General features: G+C 37.1%; 1 protein-coding gene across 1 annotated transcript in view; it reads right to left on the bottom strand.

Moving 5' to 3' along the window:
• Positions 1–22428, bottom strand: part of KIAA2026 (KIAA2026 ortholog) — a 49569-nt gene that overhangs the window by 10396 nt on the left and 16745 nt on the right. The window contains exons 5-7 of the mRNA XM_036402773.2: positions 19157–19246; positions 7114–7229; positions 525–712 (exon numbers count right to left, since the gene is read on the bottom strand). Of these exons, the coding sequence (XP_036258666.1) occupies positions 525–712; positions 7114–7229; positions 19157–19246 (394 nt within the window). The remainder of the gene's footprint in view (positions 1–524; positions 713–7113; positions 7230–19156; positions 19247–22428) is intronic.

Consider the following 22428-nt stretch of genomic DNA (forward strand, 5'->3'; position numbering starts at 1 on the left):
AAAGGGAGGGGTTTAGGTTTTGTATTTGTTTCTCACCATTCTACTCTATTCTTAATTGATAACAAATTCAATTTAATTCTCCTGAAGTGAGTCTATTTTGACTGTGACAGTAACCAGTGAATGATCTCTCTTGTCTGTATCTTGACCATTAAGCTTTTCCACATTGTTTTTTCTCCCTAGCCTCTTAAGGAAGGTAGGGGTGACAGTGATAGGACAGGCATCTGGCAGCTGGCCAAGGTCAACCCACCATAAAATTCCACACAGATCTAACTATGTTTTCACAGAGATAGTTAAGCACAAAAAATGGCAAAAATTTCAATAAAGTAGAATTTTCATCTTGGTCATGTTTGCCTTCTTCAAATCTACATCTGACAGATATGCACCACAAGCCATTTTCATATTATCAGTGGTAGAGTTAAGGTAAAAAGTAGGACTCAAACTCACATGGAAAAATTTGGTTCCCAAACGAACTCAATTCAGCTCCTGAATCAAGTTCAAGCTACTGAATTCCAGTAAATGCTTACCATTGTCTGCGTGATCTTTTTTGGGAACGTCTATATGTTCTGCAGACTCTGATGATTTACCGCATACTACTGCAAAAGATTCTTTGCCAGAATCAACTTCACTTTCATCATTACTCCACAATTCTCTGGTAAATTTATCATGGTCTGGATGTCTTTTAAAGTCATCATAGTCCTTCTTCAATCTAGACCTTAAAAATAACAAAACTAACTTTACTAAAAAAACATACTTTTAAACATTAATTTTATTTCTGTTTGTTGCCAAACAAAAAGTTGGTCTAGATTTAATTGCCTGTACCCTTCAAATAATTACAGTGTAGCCCTGTCTGCAAGTCTCTAAAACCAGAAAATGTGAAATGAGAGCAACGTCCCTTACTTTACCAAAACTGAATTCTATTTCATTAAGTCCTCTAACAACAGCAAAAAGACTGAGTCAAATGACCATTACTGTTTTACTGTATCCATATTCCTTTCCCTCCTTCATCTTTCCTGTGACAAATATACCTGTACAGACTTGAGTATTAACTGTAAAAGTTATAGTTTCTTACTTTGAAGGCAACCCCAAGAAGAGAATTCAGTAAATATAGTTTTTCTTAAACACATCATGCCTCTGGCTCAGTTATGAGACTGTATCGTAACTTTCTCCTTAAGAACACTTTCTTATCTCTGGCCCATTAGAACAGCTGCTGCTATGATTTCCATAGGTTCACACTCCACTAAAGAATGTGCATATGACAGAAATACACAGGTACTTCACTCATTTGAACACCATTCATAAGCACATCTACTTACCTTGATCCTGCTAACCTGTACGTGTTTTCATTGTCCCTTCTTCTGAACCATTTTTACATCTCCTGTTTACATGGGATGTAGTGGCTATTTTAGTGTACCAATACATTGAACTTCAGGATTCAGCTGGTGCTAACCAACACAATGCCCAGAAGGATTATTTAGGAAATGGATAAATAGATTATAGCAATTAACACCTTGTGTGGAATAGAATCTAGACTATTCTCGACCTAACCCTTATGACAGTAACAGTAAGATCTTAAATTTACTCATTGTTCTGCATTAGTATAACAGTTGTTTGCATTGAATGCAGCAATGGCCAACTGCTCTCTATGAGTTGTAGAGGGAGGAGCCATGAATGATGTCACAGCTGGTAGGGCATGAGCCTCACCAGTCAGCAAGCTATTCCACTCCCACTGAATGTGGCTGCAGGGCAGGTCTAGGGATGGTAACTGGCTTCAACCAAGAGCCCAGATTAACAAGCAAGTTTCTGATGCTGAGGCAGGTCTGAGATCAAACTGGAAAGTCAATTCAAAGTTTAAGATCAGGACCAGGATCCTGCAGTGATGGCTGCCAGGGCCAGGACCCAGTTGAGTGATTTCTGGGCAGCTCCACAGTAATGATGCAGGTAGAAGGTCAGTCTGCAGGTCAGTCCACATGAGTGGGATCTGCAGCCAGGCACAGTAACTGCTGCAATTGAGCTGGAGACTGGCACACCCCCAGCAGAGACTGAAGACTGCAGAATGACCTGAAATGGGATCATAGACAGGCGGCATAGATGGAGAGCCTGGTGGGGCTTCTAAGGGTCAGTGAGATCTAGTAATTTACTCCCAGCTTTGACACTCTCACTGAGAGCAGACACTGAAGCCTGTATGAAGATGTCGTGTGGACAATACTTCAACTCTGCCATCAGGATTTTGAGCTTGAAGTCTAGGTGTGGAACAACTATAGGAGCACATTGGGAACTACTACTGTACTAAAGTTTGCGGATGTAATTTCCTTTTTTCTTTTGAGGAACCTCTGCTGTGAGGCCAGCGAACAATTGAAATCAGTGGGCACAAGTCACTTTCTCTTTTAAACCTTGCTGCTATTCAAATACAATTCAACATTATACTCTGTCATAATCTTGAAAAGACAGAGGATCTTTCAGAAGGGAAAGAAAAGGATTTTGATCATAAAGTCTGCTCCTCCTAGTTAAAGACAATAATAGGGGGACGGAGGGAGGGAGGGAGGGAGGGAGGGAGGGAGGGTCGGTCCAGATGTGGCATCTGGAGGAAGAAGTGTTGCCCAGCCCTTCACACCTTGGAAGTTAAACACCGTTATTTAACTAGGAGATGTTAGTACCTCGCTGAGACACCCTGTAGACAGCTGCAGTGAGACACAGCAGCTGCAGTGAGACTTATGGGGGAACTGATGTTTACAGCACTGTAGCAAATTTTCTTCAATTGCTTTTTCCCTTTTACGTGACACCTTTCTTCACCACTGTCACTGGTGCTACACAACTGCTTAGCAGCTGCATAATGAATCAGACCAAGACAGTGACCTAGAATCCTCCATACATCTTTCTTTTCTCCCCATGATTTGTAAACATCGCTCTTGAGATCGACCTGGTCCCTAGTATGCTATGTGTATGTCCAAAAAGTTATGTCATGGAAATACTGAGGATTTCCTCGTTGAATAAACTAGGGTTACAGCATAAAACACACATACTAAAGACACAAGTTGAATTCAGTTAATTTGGCAAGTTATCTTGCATTCCAAGTGCACGCTTCTCAAGCTACCAGCACACACATACGTAAGATCTCAACTACACTGTCCCAGACTAAAATTTACTCCTATCAATCACAGCTAATATATAGCATTTAACACACTTTGGATGACAGTTCTGTGTTCTATGACCATATTGATGCAACACTGGCAACAAACAGAAGCTGGAAGCCACTGTACTCCAAGAAAGTTATGATCTTCTTGCCATTACTGAAACCTGGTGGGATGTGACTGGAGTGTGACTACTGATGGCTACAGGCTCTCCAGAAGAGACAGGTGAGGAAAGAGAGAGGCAGAGGGGTGGCCCTCTACATCAGGAGGTAGACTGAGTGTGAAGAGCTGTCTCTGAAGAGCAGCCATGAGCAGGGCAAATGCCTGTGGCTAAGGATCAGGGACCAAAGCAACAAAGGGAACCTTGTGGATGGTTTAAGTGCAGACCCCTGATCAAAGGGACTCTATTGATGAAGCCTTCTTGCTCCAGCTACGGGAGCCATCATCATGCTCACAGGCTCTTGTCCTGCAGGGGCACTTCAACCATCCCAAACTCTGCTGGGAAAGCAGCATAGCAAGCTGCAGGCAAGCCAGGAGACTCTTGGAAAGCATGAGGGATACTTTCTGGAGCAAAGGAATACACAGCAGCCCTACCAGAGGGGATACAATCCTGGATCTGAAGGGCACCAGTGGAAGTGAGCTGATGTTGAACATCAGGGTTGGAAGGAGTCTGGGCTGCAGTGACCACACATTGCTGGAGTCTGCAGTCCTGAGGGGTATGGGCCAGGTGAGGAACAAAGTTAGGCCCCTGAACTTTAGGAGAGCAGACTTCCAGCTCTTCAAGGAGATAGCCAGTGAGATCCACTGGGAGACTTCCCTCAGGGACGAGGGAGTGGAACAGAGCTGGCAGATCTTTAAGGAAGTCTTCCACCAAGTGCAAGAGCTGGCAATCCCCAGGAGCAAGAAACTGGGCAAAGAAGACAAGGGAACAGCAGGGCTGAGTAGGGAACTGCTGGTCAGACTGAAGGGAAAGAAGCAAATGGACAAGCAGTTGAAGTTAGGATGGGTGGCCCAGGAAGAGCTTGAAGAGACCTGGAATTGATCTTGGCAAAGGACACAAAGAATAACAGGGAGGGCTTCTACAGGCACGTTAACCACAAAAGGAAGGCCAAAGAAGGTGACCCCCTCTGATAAATAAGGGTGGAAACTGGTAACAATGAATAAGGAGAAGGCTGAGGTACTCAACATCATTTTGCTTCAGTCTCCAAGGGCAACATTTCTTCCCAAACCTCTTGAGAGGATGGACAGCAGGATAGGGATTGGGAGAATAAAGTCCCTCCCACTCTAAGTAAATATCAGGTTCATGATCACCTGAAGAATGTGAATGTACCGAAGAGAGGGAGTTGGCTGATGTATTCTCCAAGCCACTCTCCATGATATTTGAAAAAATCTTAGTAGTCAGGTGAAGTCCCAGGTGGCAAGACATTGTACACATCTTAAAAAAAGGTAGAAAGGAGGACCCTCAGACCTGTCAGCCTTTCCTCTGGTGAGGAAGATCACAGAACAGACTCCTAGAACCTATGCTAAGGCACAGGGAGGTGATTTGAGACAGCCAGCACAGCTGCTCCAATGGCAAGTCCTGAGTGACAAATTCAGTGTTCTTCTAGGATGGACTGACTACATCAGTGGACAAGGGAATGGCTAAAGTTGTCTTTTATCTGGATTTCTGAAGAGCCTTTGACATGGTCCCCTGCAAGATCCTTGTCTCCTAAATCAGAGAGATTGGGATTTGACAAGCAGACCATTAGATGGATAAGAAATTAGTTGGATGGTGGCATCCAGAGGGTACTGGTCAATGGCACAGTGATGGACATCAGTGACAAGTGGTGTCCCTCAGGGGTCCATACTCAGACCAAAGTTATTTAATATCATCACTAGTTACAGAGACAGAGGGATTGAGGGCCCTCTCAGAAAGTTTGCAGATGCCACCAAGCTGAACAGTGTAGCTGACACACCTAGAGGATGGAATGCCATCCAGAGGGACCTAGGCAAGCTTGAAAAAATGGATCCATGGGAAAATCTCATTTATTTTAACAAGGCAAAGTGCAAGGTGCTGCACCTGGGTTGGGGAAACCCCCAGTCTCAGCACAGGCTGGGGATGAACAGATCCCAGCAGCCCTGCCCAGAAGGAATTGGGGTGCTGGTGGGTGATGAGAGGCTGGACATGACCCAGCCATGGGCACTCCCAGCCCAGAGAGCCACACGTGTCCTGGGCTGCATCCAGAGCAGTGTGGGCAGCAGGGCCAGGGAGGGGATTCTGCCCCTCTGCTCTGCTCTGCTGAGACCCCACCTGCAGGGCTGCATCAGCTCTGGGCTCCCAGCACAGGAAGGACCTGGAACTGTTGGAGTGACTCCAGAGGACGCCACCAAGACGATCAGAGGGATGGAACACCTCCTGTGCAGAAAGACTGAGAGAGATTGGTCAGTCTGGAAAAGAGGCAGCTCCGGTGAGACCTAATTGCAGCCTTCTAGTATGTGAAGGGAGCCTTCAAAAAAGGAAGGGAGAGAGACTTGTTCAAGAGCTGGTAGTGAGAATACAAGGGGCAATGGCTTCAAATTGAAAGAGAGTAGGTTTGGATTAGAAATTGGGAAGAAATTCTGAAGTGCAACCATGGTGAGGCACTAGAACAGGCTGTCCAGAAAAGTTGCTGAAGCCCCATCCCTGGAAGGCCAGATTAGTTGGGGTTTCATGGAGCCTCATTTACAAAAGGTGCCCCTGCCCAGGGGGATTGGAATTGGATGATCTTTAAGGTCTCTTCTAATCCAAACCATTCTATGATTCTTTGATTTGACAGACAAGAATACTGAGCACCAAACCATTCCACAACAGAATTTACTAAAAGGGTATAACTATAGACTTCACATACTGGAAAACTAAATTCTTCCTGACAGTAATACTATCTGCCAGGTATCCAGAAGGATTCTAAATTGTGAAAGACAGGAAGAAATTAACAGCTAAGGAAAATGAACAGGAATGAGAAGAGAAAGGAATAGGAAAAACCCAAAACTTGTATTTGGGTACATTATTGAAAGCAAAATATTCAACAATATCCCAAATTTTCAAATAAGAATTTTAATTCATGGATGATATTCACAAAATGAGCTACTGAGGAACCAATGTAATATCTTTTGTATTATGTTTTTGTTTTTTTAAACATAACACCTTTTACACTTTCCAGCATTAGCTCTGCACCACAAAACAGTGTAACTTGCTTCCTTCACACCCAACATTTAAGAAGCCTCTCTTCCTATCCTTTGTTACAGAGTTCAAACCTCTAATCATTCCTTGCTTTTTAATTGTCTACATGGCAAAACTAAGGTACAATTATAGCAACAGCTGTACGGTTAACAGGAAAAAATGGCAGAGCTGAAAGATAGTATCTAATCTCTCCATGATTTATAATCAGAGTAGTAGTTTCACTGTTACTAATACTTGCACTTTACTAGATTTAAACCTGTCACTATTTCACTCATATTCCTCTGACATACTTCTTTCCAGATGCATTTCTAATTTATTGTGTTACAAAGACCTCAAAACAATGCTTCAAGAATTGCTCTGTGGAGAATTCATTAATAGTTAATATAGGTTGCTTTACATAGTAGGTAGTTAAAGTATTCTAAGAAGCCCTGATATATTCCTCTAGAGAAAGGTTTTCAGCACCTCTTAACCAAATAAGCAGAAATACAAATCCTAGCGGTCTTGCAGTATACTATTGATCAGCATGCTTAAGGATTCTAGAGTGTTTTAGAGGAAAAAAACACTACCACTACCGGGTTAAGCTCAAATTTTTTTGGAGACAGTAAATCTGGTATATAAGATACTTCTTCCTACTAAAGTATTGCCAGTGCCTCACTCCTCTCCTCAAACTATTTTACTTTTATTTATTTAAGAAGCCAACTTATAGATCAGTATTTAAAAGGTGAATTTGGCTCTGTTTTTCATCCCATGCACCACTGTTGAAAAAAAAAAAAAGCAGGTAATTACCTGTTTCTCTGAAATGCTTTAATTAGCTTTGGTTCCCATGGTAACAGTTCATTAAGCAGTCGTAACAATGTACCATGCAATTCCTTTACTGCTTGCTTCCGGTGGAACCATCTTCCCTGAAAACATAAATTCCATTTATTTATCATTGCATTAGACTTAAATCTTGTTAGATTTTACTAGTACTACAATAATCCTGGTACATGGATATAGCATATGAGGAAGACAACTGGAAGAAAAGATTAGGAACTTCCAGAGTTACATCCACCCTTCCAAGTTATATCTATCTAGGACATTATAACTTTTATTTTAATACTACAGAAGGCTAATGTCATAGTTGGAAAAGTAATACTGCAAGGATGCTCACTTTTCACAGGTCAAAATTAAAATTGAAACAGGATTCTACAAATACTCCATGGGCTTAAAATTACTTAAATGAGTAACCAACATGGGTAGTAATCTATTCAGTTCAGGGAAATCAACCACATTTGTACACTTTTCCAAGTTAAAATTTTTACAGAAAATTGCACCTTAATCTCATTTAAGAGAAGTGGTATAAAGTATAACATTATTATTTGCAAAAGAAACCTTACCACAATTTTCAAGGATAAAAATCACAATGTTTTTCTGTTACATTTTATTTGAAGTTCTAGAAAAAAAGCTTTTTTTAAAAGAGAAGTTTAGCAAATTTGTCTTTTATGAAGCAACAGACTATGCCCCAAAGCCCAGTTTTCCAACATATATCCCTTAAGCTCTTAATTCAAACATAAAATTAAAAGTTTTATTTTCAAAACTGATATATGTAATCTTATATTCATGTTTTCATAAATCTAGAAAGTCTGAATAAGGAGAGAAGACATTGGGAAATTACAACCATGCTGGCCACGCTGCTGCAGAACACACCCCTTAACACTCACACATACCCCTTGTACATATTTTTTCCCAAAACTTTATACTGTAGTTCATTGCACAAAAGACTGAACAATGCATATATATGTAACTGTTATAAAAGAGATGTAGTATAGTTCAACCAACTCTGTGCATTTTATGTAAATGAAGATTTTAGCTCTCGACTTGTCAAAGAAGATGTAAAACACTAAAGAGACTATGGTTCTGTAAGAAAAAGAAGCAGGACTTGAGAACTTACTTATTTCATATACATATTTAGCTTTTCATAGTGCACATATCCTTCACAGCTTCCTGTGGTCTAGTACACCAAGAAAGCTAAGACAAGAAAATCTGGATAAAGCTTGTCACAGCTCCCTTTCAGCAGTCTACAAGAAAACCTTCCCAAGGACTTTGGACAATTTCTCTCTACACACTTCAGCAGATCTTTTCAATGTACAAGATCACTCAGCTTGAATGCTTGTTTGAAGACCAGGTATCTATTTTTTTTATGGATAATCATTTACATGTTACATTACAAAACAAACAGTTACCTTCATTCTTCAATTAAAATTACAAAAGCAAAGATTTCAAGTAGGATCATTATGCCACATTACCACATAACAACCAATGCTGAACACACAGACAAGCCAGTAAACTGTATTATAATTTCCTTCACTTGTGGCCAGTCTCATGCATAAAACCCGTCACTAATCACTACACCAAAAAACAGACCTTGTGCATACTGTAGTCTACCAGAGCATTTGGCATCATCTCTTAAAGTCAGCAATCAACAGAATTAATTGTTAACATACAAAAGAATATTACATGCACAGACATCTTTTTCTTGTAAGGTAAACAAAACATTTTGCAGACTGTTTAAAATAACATATTTATGTACTGCAGAGCATTAGTGCATTGTCTCAAAAAAAAAATCAAATAGCAAAACTAAACAATGCTACTACTATTGTGAAATAGAAATACTCTACATGCAGTTAACATAGCAAAAAAAAGTGTGAAGATGCAATATTAAAAATACATGAAAAATCACTGCAAAGTAAAAACTCCAAGAAATTATTAATTTCTGAGCCTTATTTATCTTTAAATAAGGCTAAGGTCTTGGCTTTAGGAAAAAAAGAGTATTTAAGAGAAAAATAAGTATCAGCTAACCACTGAATAAATTTGAAGCAGCAACTGTTAGGCAGCCAGCACATGTGCAATGTTTAGTCAAAAACAGACTTCAAGACTTTACTGACTTCATTAATACTTCACAGAAAAACAAATATATTACTTTTCTCTCTGCTTACAAAAACAAACGTAAAAAGCTAGCCAATTCCTGCCCCCTAATTCTAAAGGATTAGCAGCTCTAGTAGGAGGCCTGTCTCTAGGGCTGTCCCCAAGAGTTCAGTACTGGTCCAGTATTGTTTAACTTGTTCATCAGTGACTTGGATGAAGTGGCAGATGCCTCCTCAGTGAGTTCACCAATGACACAAAGCTGGAAGCAGTGGCCAATACCCCAGAGAGCTGTGCAACCCTTCAGAATGACCTCAACAGGGTGGAGAAACAGGCAAAGAGGAACCATTCTTCCAAGTAATTTCAATGAAAATTTTATAGCAATATCATTTTAAAAAGCATAGATTAATTATTTTTCTTTGTTACAATTACTTATTTTTCTTAGTGGGGTTTTAGAATTGACCAAAAACCTGTTAATAGAAGAATGAACAAATTTTAGCCATGAGAAGAATCTTTTTTCCTCATAAGTAGTCAGGACTGAAGAGTATAGGCCAAAAAAGGCTATAAAAAATCCTTCTCTTTTAAATTATTGTGGTTTAGTTGATTTTCTGTGCAAACATATAAATGCTAGATGTTATTATTCCTTAAATATTACACAGTAAAAAGAGACATTAAAAACATTTATATAATCTTAAGATCCATCACAACAAAATTTAACATTTCTTTTCATGTGCAATTTGATTCTCTAACACAGTCCAGTGCTAGTCTTTTATTCAGAGGGGGGAAAGGCAAATCAATAATTGATAAAGCTATGACTTAACTCCCTATTACATAGCTGCCCACTAATTTCTATAGATAATACACTTGTTTTCACAAATATCTGCATTGTAAAGTCTCAAAAATACCAATGATACATTGTAAGAAATCAGCTACAAACTGAGGCTTAGGAGGTTCAGGCTGGATCTCCAAAGGTATGTTCATCAGAAACATACAGCACTTGTTCCCTGGGAAAAGATGCCAACCCCCACCTGGCTACATACTCCTTCCAGGCAGCTGTGGTCTCTCCTACGCCTCCTTTTCTTCAGGCTCAACACCCTCAGCTGCTTCTTACAAGATTTATGTTTCAGACACTTCACCAGCTCCATTGCCCTTCTCTGGTCCCACTTCAGCACCGAAATGTCGTTCTTGTAGTGAGGGACCCAGAACTGAACACAGGATTTGAAGTGTGCCATTGGCCTTCTTGGCCACCTGGGCACTGCTGGCTCATGTTCAGCTGCTGTCACCAGCACCCCCAGGGCCTTTTCCTGTGGCAGCTTTGCAGCCACTCTGCCCCAGCCTGTGGCACTGCCTGGGCTTGCTGTGACCCAAGGGCAGGACCCAGCACTGGGCCTTGTTGAACCTCACACCACTGGCCTTGGCCCATGGTCCAGCCTGCCCAGACCCCTCTGCAGAGCCTTCCTGCCCTCCAGCAGATCAACACTCCCACCCAGCTTCGTGTTATCTGTGAACTGACTGAGGGTGCCCTTGATCCCCTTGTCCAGATCACTGAGAATGATATTAAACCAAATTTACATACCATGTTGTTCCAATTAGTGACAAACAAGACACTATTTTTTTTTCTGGAAACACAATATAAGGTATTAACACAGGAAAATAACAGAGGAAAAAAAGGACTATATAGAGAAGTTTACAATGTGACTTTAGGCTATGTCAGCTTACAAGTAAATTTCAAAAATAAGAACACAATAAAAATACATTTTACAAATGGGCTGAATGTTTCCGTTTAAATGCAGAGAGACATTCAACACATTCAACTGAAAACTCACCTTTTAAAATAAGGTTTCTGACATCCAGAGCAGCCAGGAAATGCTGACTCCACTCTCTGTGATCGATGCACCAACATACATTATTCTGGTATACTTATCATGGAACCCCAAAGCAGACTGGAGCCAGGATATTGATACATGGGGTAAGGACTGAACTTTTTATATGAGTTTTTGTTTTGCTTTTAAATAAACACACACACACAACACCACAATATTAAGCAGTTTTATAAGATTGTCTGTAATCTTTACATTATATCCCAGGGACATAAAGTAAAGAAAATTAGTAATCTTATAAAACCATGCAATATTGTTGAAAAGGGGTGGTGGTGGAGGGAGGAAACTTACCCTTAATAGGCCTGCTCCATTCTGCTGCGGGGTTCTGTGGTATGTGTGACATCACCAGTCTAGCGTTTTCTAGTGATGTCACACAGAGAGGGAGTTGGCGATCACCAGCTGCTTTGGACAACAGATACCTAAAGAAAAGACATCAGTAACTTTTTCAAATCATATATGGATAAATGCTGAATGTTCTTAATAACTTATTTATGGGCCAAGTACTACAATTTCAGTCACTTCCAATTTTGACTGAATAAGAATGCATTACAAGATCATGTTTTCATACTATGCAAACTCACCTGTTATTGAAAGTGTTTTAATTTTGAAAATGCTTAGAGTTATCTTCTACAGTAGAAGTTCCTGAGAGTCAGTATCTTGCATTTTACTTTCAGCAACATCATTCCAAACAGTATAAATATATAGCAACAGCTAACCAACCTCTGACATTGTTTGAAGACTGGGATTAAGTAGAGTCAGGAAGAATGGCTTGTAGTAAATTATAAAACAAATTCACTTATGACATCTCTTAATCAATTTTATCTTTTAGCATTTACCAGCAACTAATGAGAAGTCCTGACTCCAGCATGCACTTCCATGACCTATATTTCTGATCACACAAAGTTATATCCTAAAATGATCTCATACTCTCTTCTTTCTACTATAGCCAAATAAAGTAAAACAAACAAAAAACAACATCAAAACAAAGTGCAATAAATTTCTTGCTACCAAGACTGTCTTTGTCTCCTGATTCAGTTCATTACTATGAAATGATTTTCATTCAAATGTTTAGCCACATTCCAATTTTCTTTAGGCACAATTACTACACAATCATCACAGTGTTGATCAATATACCACTTTTTTTAGAAAAAACATAAATATATATAAAATATATAAACCACAAAACCACAAGAGAAAGTTTATTATCAGCATGAGCTTACTGTTGAACCCAGAGCAGTGAAATTATCCACCACTGAATTGTCGCGTTTTACTCCTCCATTAGAACTTCAAAGTTATCAACTAACTTACACCTCTGGAACTTACAAAGAAAATGGATGTATGTAGCATCTTAAACTGTTTACAAAACATCTATGTTTTTTAAGTTGTACTTAAGTCCCTCTCATATATCTGAGTATTTTTCTCTTCTTAACTCTGGATATAGGAGTGTTTCTGTATTCTTCAGATGAGTGTCTTAAAAGCAGCTGTTTTGCTAGTACTATGCGCTGACAGGAATGTCTTGAATTATTTCTTCAAAGAATATACTGATTGACCAATATCTAAAGCATTGTGAAATGTTCTGAATACATAGTAGTATTTCTGTAACAAAAATGTATGAGTACACATTGATGTCTCATGCAGAACCCACACTTCCACATTTGGAACTGTAGAAAGGTATGTGGCAAAAGTGGTTTAAAGACAGCTTCTCCAATAAATATATTTATTGGAGGTTTAGTCAGTCACACATGGAAAGGCATGAAAGTTCAAGAGAAAATAACTGTGCAAAAAGTAGACAATAAAGACAGAAAACTGGAAAAGCTTAGAAAAACTGAAGACCATGAAAAAAAATATTGAATGTTAGTGAGATGAGCCCAAGTTAAAAATATCAGAGAAGATGATCAAGTATTGTGGAGAAGATTTCAAAAACCAAAGCCTAAAATTGGCCTTATTCATTTATATTATACAACTAAATATTACAAATGATCCACATCTTCAATCTGTTCTCAGAGATAGAAGAAGCTGCATGGATGTAAATGTGTAAATCTGTCTCAAAATTCAGTATTTTGGGCTCATATTAGTGTTTCCAAGAGATGCAGGCAAGACATAGAGAAGCAATAACAGAATTTTGAAGTGATTAAAATACAAATCAAGTTTTCAGGATAAGGATGCAAAAAGAGAGCATGTAAGATACATAACAGATGAAGATACATACTAACAGAGAAACTAAGCTTAAATTAAAAGAAAATGTTTCAGCTGCAAGACTTGAAGTCTATCTATTAATACCCTTGAACCCAAGCATTTATTGGGTTTCTCTTTTATTGTAGCTCATTTTACCTGCAGTTTAAACCTGCAAATAGGTGTGCATACACAGATTTCTCAGATTATAATATTTACTGTCTGTGTGCATATCTATGTAAATACAGTAATGCTGATGAAAACAGCTATAACTGAAAACGCTTTACATGCAAAAGTCCCAAGCATGGCACATATTTCACCAGGGAGGGAGGAAGTGGTCAGGACAAGAGGGGGCAGGGATGGGGAGAGGAAATCAACCTCTGAATAAAAACTGAATAAGATTTAACCCAATAATAAAAATGTTTTCCTAGGCTGCAAATGAGAAGACACAGTAGGTTTTTCCACTTCATTGTTTGCAAAGTTGAGGTCTGAATGACTATTAGTAAGAGCCCTAAACTATTTTTGATGGTTACATGAGTTTCTGCTGAAGGGAAATTCTTCAGAAGTCCCTTTAGATTTTTGTCTAAACAGTTTCCCTGCCAAACATTTTCAAACACATAACAATATTTCCTATTTCCTCACAGAACAGAGAGAGAATATTTTATAAACTTTTAAAATGAACCATTTTGCATTTTTTTTCCATGTATTAACATATTTTTAAAAATAAAATGTAGCTAATCAATGAAAAACCTCAGAAAGCGGTCTCTGAGTTTAGATACTTACACCTCATGAACGAATTTAACAGCAGCTTATTCAGAATCTCATAAAAAACGGACAAGGAAAGTATGTTCCAGGCTGCATCAATATATTCCTTTTAATAGCCCCACAAGTTAATTTGTCTGAAGTTCTAACTATTTCTGACCTAAACCAGTGGGTTTTTCACTTTAAATTTTCAGGTGTAGTCTGAAATATATATGAGAGGGTGTTTTTGCAGGTAACTTAATGCTGCAGAAAACCACAGTTTCCTTTCAGGCCTTTTGACTCACCTGCTAAAACAAATATCCATTTCCAAAGATAGACAAAGGCATTCAACCCCCTGGGACCATTTCATTATAAGCTCCAGGAACAATAGCAGAACACAAAACCTTTAAAAGGGAGGATTTTACTTTTTTAGCTACTTAGTCAAGGACATCAGGGTGTTACAGACCTCTGCAAACAATAACGCCTTTTCTCCAAACCACAATTAGTTGTTACCTTGGCTGGTGTCCTTAGACTAAGCAACCTTTGTCTGACTTTTCTCTCTCTCTAGGGACGATGCAGTCTCCTTTACTTTAGGAAGGTACTGCCCATTATTCGGTTTAACCTTCTCAGCTTATCTGTGGAAATCCTGGGCTCCAGCCTCCCTGTTCACCCTCTACACAGCTATGCATTTAACCATCAGACTTAGAGGGCATGAATCAAATCCAATAGTGCTACCAAAATAAAGTCTTGCACTTAGTAAACAAGACATCTTTCCAGGTTCATGTTAAAAACTCCATTCATTTTACTGCAAATTCAGCTAGCATCTGCAAAAAAGCCCTAAGTTCACTATTATATGCAAGCGCCAGCAGTCCTGTCACTTTCATACTACACAATGTCAAGTAGGGTTTGAAAAAATAATAATAAAAAAAATCTGCTATGATATGCAACAGTTAAGTACATAAAACTGATCAACCAAGCAGCTTAATTAACAGTTTCATACACACACAAAAAAATCCTTCACATCACATCAGAGGCAGATTATCTGAAAGGCAGTAAGAAGATTTTCATTCACACTGCAAGTCCCACTGATTTGACCAGACAGAGAAGACCTAGGGAAAAGTGGGATCCAAAATGCCAGAGACTGATAGTTCTTACCCTGTGTAGTGATACAACATAATGCATTACTTTACTGCCTCTTCTCTTACAAGAAACTTTCTATATTAGATTGAAGTCTTTATGTGATCCTAAATATACTAGCAAAATGCCTCCCTACCATGTGCGTTTGTCAAAATTATTTTTCCAACAATACCACTTCAAGTGTGGAATTAAGCTACTTTACAAATCTTGGTCAATTTGCTAGTTATAGAAAATTTCTAGGAGCTCACATTCAACAAATGACCATGAATATTATATATACAGACTAAATACTCAAAAAACTTACAAGAGCTAAAAACTCAACAAAATATCAATAGAATTTTTAGCCAGTATGTTCTTCTACTCCTACTTTACTGACTGCATGTAATTTTACCCACACCTTATCTATGCAAGTATTAGCAACAAAAAAGACCTAATTTCTACTAGTATCTAATTTTCATTGCTGTAAATTCTGGGCTTTTTCTATTGATTCAACCTTTAGTCCAGTTTTTAAAATTAAAGGATGCAGTTTCACATGTCCTAAGCAATATATAAGAGCTAGAAGACATTCTAGCTTAGACATTCCTTAGGGTATCAGCCTTTCACTAAGCGCAGATCATTAAACTTTAAGTCCTTTAAGTCCCCTTTCTGCACTTTTAATATTCTTCCTTATATTTATATTTCCTTCACTTATTTCCAAATGTTTAAGTCAGGTACAATACCAAATCTGATTTCTCCTCTCCCTCTGGATATGTAATACGCAGTAAGGAGAGGAATTAGTAAGTAGCTGAAGGAATAGACTTTTTAGAGCAGCCTGATAATAACATCACATACAACTGCAAAATCAGTCCCATTTTCTTTTGCCTGAAGATGGACATTTCTGTTCTTACAACAACCACTTAACCTGTAGCAGAATACAAGCACAGGTATTTGTGCAACTCCATGATAAATTGCATTAGAAAACTGGTCTGGCTTACAAACAATTCACCAGCCCAAATAAGTAGGTAGGTTTACCATAATCTAACTCTCACCATGCAATAGAAAAAAAAATTTTGCTAGCCTCTCACATGGGATAGCACAGAAAACAGAAGCTTCCAGAGACACAGGGAGTAGGAGCTATTTATTTGGCAGTAGTTTTGGCTTATATCAGTTGAAAGCATATGTGAAATTGCAGAATTGCTTCAGAACTGTGTCTAGAGTTCAAGTACAGAGTTGAACTCTTCAAAATTAAAAAACTTAGGTAAAATTTAATTTTCTACTCTAAACAGACACAGCAAACTAGCACAAAGCAAATCTCATCATGGGTATAACAAACTCACCAGGATTCAAGAAAAAGCGCAAAGCTTTTTAAAAGGAAAAATACTACTCATAGCTAATCCAAAGACAATACAGGTATAGAAAAGTAAAGAACCAAACTGTTTTAATCAACCAAACAATAAAAATACTTTCCAACATTTCCAATACTTTCCAACATTGTTGTGAAAGGAACTTGTAGAAATGCCAAAACTTAAAATTATCCATTACTTTCTATTACATAACCCTATTCTAATTTTATTTTAACTTGCCAAACAAAAATCTGTCATGTCATTTGTTGTCTCAAGTTGATGTTGTGAAAAGTATCAGATACAACCAGTCCAACTACCTACAAAAAATGAGGGAAAACAGTGTAAGTTTATTCATACTAAAAAGGCCCTGTAGCTCAGCTCTTTCATTACAGTCTCCATTACTTCCAAGTTCTGGAGAAGGAATTCCTTTTACGTACTCTAGAATGGTCTTCAAGGTAACAAAAGGGAGGTTACAACTAAGAAAAGGTTACACCTGAAAGTCTTAATTTAAAGTTAAATAAGCTGTACTTCTAAAATATGTTATTATTTAACATAACAGTAAAGCTTGCCTTGAAAGTTTTTCTCAGCAGCCTGTGCTAGCAATTTCTACAACTGAAATTACCAAGGAGGTTACTTGTGAAGAAGAAAGATTCCTATGGCTTCACCCAGGTCATTATTGCAAACAAAAATCAATATTAAATTACCATGAAGTAGTAAGAACATCACCATCTTTCACTTAAAACAAGAAAGAAGTCAATGAACAGCATGTAAGTGCCATCATTAAAATAGATTTTCACATTAGGTCAAATTTCCATTATCAAATTAGAAAATTGTTTTATTTAACAGAATATGCACTTAAAAAAACCAGGACAAACTCAATTCTGGATGCTTCTGATACTGCCAGTGTCATTTGGTTAGAGCTGAAGAATGAAAGTCTGCATTTTCTCCAGTTTTTCAGACATCAAACATAATGACACATGGTGTTAGACTTCAAAAATGAAATCCTAAAGATTTTCCTTACAAAGCAAAAGTTCATTTTAACAAGTTCAAATTTATGACTATTCACCTAATTTAACATTTTTCTATTTGAATGTTTAAAAGGTAAATATAATACTTCCCAGATAAATATTTTTTTCAAAACCAGTATCTCACTTTACTGTTTCCTCATAACCACTTCTTCAGCAATTAATCCTAACCCTTTTTCTCTACATTTCTAACAACACAAGTGTTTAGAGACACAGAATCATTATGTGATAGGTCTATAAAGACACAACAAAAGATTGTCCTTACCTCACAACTACTGAATGCTGAATGAATTGTATCTTAATTCCCCTGTACTTAACTGTTTGAGTTTTTTAAGACGGTGCAATTAGAACTAAACATAGTATTCCTGCTGAAGTCATGCAACTTACTTAGATAATGACATTATCAAATTTCAGTTTAAAGTGCAATTATGACATATTTAGCATTTGTCTACCCTTGAAGAAGTCATGTTCCTACAGTTTTACTAGCAGACTGAAAGTCTCACCTACACTAAGATTATTGATATGCTGTAGCATATCAATACAATCTATATGCTATTTTAGCATATATATACTCTAACTTTGGGCTTTTTATCCTATTGCTGATGTAGCTCTTCTGATAACCTCTTGGGATTCTTATGATAAAACCAGTTTACAATTTAGCAACTACAAAATAATTTCAAGATTAGGCTGGTATTATTCCTTTGTCTACATTAACAATTATGCTAATTGCACTGATACTTCTCTTTTAGAATCCTAACTTATTTGTCTCTCTTCTACCACAGCTCTCTCCCCTACTGAAATAACTTCAGAATATATTGATTCTTCATGAGACTATAAACTTTCACTTGAATTAGAAGCAGCCTGATTTCTAACATAGAAAAATCAACACTTCTAACTACTACTTTTTCATAGAAATTGCCACCATAGAAGTCCCTACCAAAGGTTCAATAAACAGAACTACAATGAAAAAAGTAGTAAGAGTTCTGTTGAAGGCTGTTTCAACTATTCACGTATTTAAACCCAACTACCATTCTAATAAGAATCACTGCCTTCTACAAAAGGCATGCTGGATTCTCTTGTCTGTTATTCCTTTGAGGTTTTCAGTTGCACAGACTCAGTGATCCGGAGTATATTGGTAAAATTTGTATCTCAATCTGATATCAAAAGCCAGATGGCATGTTTTCTGCTACAAACTCCTTCAATAAATATTAAACAAAGTAAATTTTAATAACACATGCAAAAAAAAAAAAACAATTAAGAATTCTAGCTCAGTAGAAATTCTGATCAAGACTACATAGGCAGATATGAGAATTCTATCCTGTAATTATTTGTTGGTAAGAACTTATCTTCAGGGCAAAAGAGTCACATGTTTAATGGAGATGAACTACTCATTTTAAGGTATTACCACTATCTATATTTTGTTTTGGCATGGATAAGTGCTAACACAGGTACTGAATTCATAAAAATATAATAAAAACATTGAGAACAGAGCATCACACACAGGAAAGATTAAGATTACAGTCCCCAGGTATCAACTTTAGGAGGTTTTCATGCAGTTACTGAAGAGCATAAAAAATTGAGTTGACAGGCCTCAGCAGGTAACTGACACTGTTTCATATCAATACAAGAGAAAGCTTTTAATGTCACATACCGATTTCTTTTTAATGTCCTCCAGATCTTTGAGTTCATTCTCAATCTTTGTGATTAATTCCCTGAGTTCATCAAGATTAGTGCAAATAAGCTAAAAAACAAATGAACACAAACACTTGGTGATGTGGGACTTGGAAAATGTACATTGAAATTAAATAAAATTTAAAAGCACATTATTACTTAGTGCCACCATTTCATTTGTATTTTCTTATAGTATTTTTAAACATAAAAAAACCCAAACAAAAATCAGGACTTGTTGAGAAAAGGAAAATCTAAGTAGAAAATTCTCTTATTCTTCAGACATAAACCATATCTCTACCTGTAAGCTTCCATTTCAAAATGTAGGTATTTTCTTAAAACTTCTGTGAATGACAACTACCAAATTTCTTTCAAGTACAGTGATGACTTAGAACAGCTTTAAGTACCAAAAAATTCCCTGGCAAAATAAGTATACTAGCTTTGTAGTATGCTGTGTTTATAACATATTACACTTGGTACAACTTTTCCTGACCATAACTTTATATGCTTACACAAAGTATTCCATCCCTGGATATGTTCAAGAGGCATCTGGATCTGGCGATGTGGTTTAGCGGTTTCAGTGGACAGTGGTAGTGCTGGGTGGGCAGTTAGACTGCATAATCTTGAAAGTCTCTTCCTACCTTGATGATTCTAAGGCAACCTAGTCATCTACCAAATCTACCTACTTAATGTATATTTGGAAAAAGTATTATATTATTCTTATTCTTTTCTTTAGAAATCAGCTTATTATATTTTTTCCTTTCAGAAAATGGATGCTATTTCCTTGAAAAAATTGTCAAACAAAGGTGATCTGTATATTTTGTCTTACCATCATCTAGGGCAAGTTAAGACTAAAAAAACTAGAAATTATTAAGATGTTAGGTTCTGTTGAATTATGTTATAATAAGACTTGTTTCTTCAGAACACCCTTAGGTGGACACGTTTTCCTTTCTACTGAAAACATGTAGCAATAATTTAAGAAAATGAAATTAAAAAAACAATACAAAACTCACCCTCACAAAAATGTTTTTATCAAATAACTGCTAAGTATTTGTCCCAAATCAGTAGTTTATAACAACATATTTTTACTTAAAATTCAAGTGCGGTTTTAGATTTTCAGCAAATTCATGTTAGAAGCAGCACTTTTGCTAGTCACTATTAAAAAAATGAATTAACACTTTTAGCAAAGTAAATTTCAGAAACCTCAAGTGCACACGTGCCATTATTTCCATAACATTGTGTACATTTGAAGCATTGAGGAAATTGAGTGACTTAAATCAAAGTTTACCATTTTTACATTTATCAAGTTTAGAATAACAAATTAATAAGGAAATTGGCAGTGTCTTGCCACAGACTGTGTATACAAAATTTACTTGTGAAAGGCATCTCTCTTGACCCAGAAAACAGAATGACTATGGGTAACTCTATGGATAATTAGGGTCAAAATGCATGTCCTGCACTTGAAGGACTTGAAGGAGTCCCAGTTACCTAAATTATAAACTGAAGCCAAATACTGGCTGTGTCTGGCCTGTGAGGAAATCCATGACACTATATTATTAAGCAAAAAAGTACATCACAAAGTCCTTGACAGAAGTCAATGAAGGCATGGATAAAGGTTTTCCCTACACAACTATAATCAATTTTTTGACTATACACCTGACAATTCAATTACTAAAGTCTATTTGCTTTTTATTTTCTCCTACGAGACCAATCCAAACCACATCAATGCAAAAAACAATGCCAATAAATAAAGTTTAATTGCCTTGGGGTTGGGAGTGACAGGCAAGAATAATCAAATCTCTAAGTGACAATTTTCATTAGATGAGAAGTACATATGAGGACCATAACTGTGTGTCAATTACCTACTGATAAAATAAGGAAGGTAACAGCAGCTGAACTTGGAGGATTTACAGTCAAAATGAGTTTAGCATTTTAAATACTCCAATACTGAACTGAAAAGCACTATAAAAAGGTTCAAGAAAAAACTTAAATTTTTTCATTCCAGTACAATTTGAGATGAGGAAATAAAGATGCACACTGACTGGGAAAAAACTAATTCTGAAACTTCTCTCACATCATCTATCTTAGAGAATGAAGCTAGTGTTTTGAAGGAAGGATGAAAAGAACAGTGATGAAAATAACAAAGTGTAGTGTACTTTATACATTTTGATATGGACTCTAGATGCTATTTCTCCCAATGAGATTCTTATTTATATTTCAGTGTTCCTTGCTAATGGCTGGTAATTGGTGGAATTTAGCAATTCAATTTTCTGCAAACAACATTTCCTTCTAATATGTTTTGTATGTTTTAATGGATAAGTTAACATAAAGGCAAAAAAAAAAAAGATACTAATGTTACAGTCTAATAATTTTGTCACATTTTGATAGCTTACTGGTAGTTTCACATATGGCTCTTGAAGAACATGCCTTCTAATCACCTGAAGAAAATAAGTGAAAGTGAAGCGAAGTGAAAAAGTGGTTCCATTTTGAATTATCAGAGAGAATGAAAGATTAGTTCCTATTCTGTAGAACACTACATGGTGGCTTAAAGATTTAGCCTGTAAATATTTATATTAATGTAATCTCATTAGTTGTGTACATGTTAACTGCAACAAAAAAACCACCACATGTGGCACAGTACTTACTACATAGAGACTTATTTTTCATAGGCAATAAGCATCCTGGTTTTCAATTGTATACCAATTATACTCCAATTGAAGTGGAAGATTCAGATATTCAGTAAAATTTCAAATTCAGTGTTCAACTTTCATGTTATGATGCAACCTCAGATTTCAGTAATCTCTCAAAGACCTTCATTGACTCCTAGGACTTCAAGGAAGAAAGACAAAAAAAATCTGCCCTGAACTTTCTAAGGGAAGACAGGGGGCTCAAGCTCCATTCTAACTTGGGACTCTCCTGTAATCAACTTACAAATGAACTCTTTAGCATCATAGAACCCAGTGCATTCCCCAGATCATTGATGCTCCTTCCTTGCCCCCTTAACTTCAGACAAACTTTTTGCGGAATTTTAACTCACTTCAACAGGGTCTCACGCTTTATTTCAAGTTAGTTGTGTAATGACTGTTAATTATAATTGTATTTCCTATGAAGCTGCCCTTTTATCACTGACATCTATATGTGGAAAAGGTCCAGATAGCCCTCTCTTGGGATCTGCATTTAATATAGACCATAGATGATAAAACTGAAATTGTTAAAGACACACTGAAACAGAGCATGCATGCTCCTTTTCTCCTT

Source organism: Molothrus ater, chromosome Z, assembly GCF_012460135.2.
Source record: "Molothrus ater isolate BHLD 08-10-18 breed brown headed cowbird chromosome Z, BPBGC_Mater_1.1, whole genome shotgun sequence".
Taxonomy (NCBI): domain Eukaryota; kingdom Metazoa; phylum Chordata; class Aves; order Passeriformes; family Icteridae; genus Molothrus; species Molothrus ater.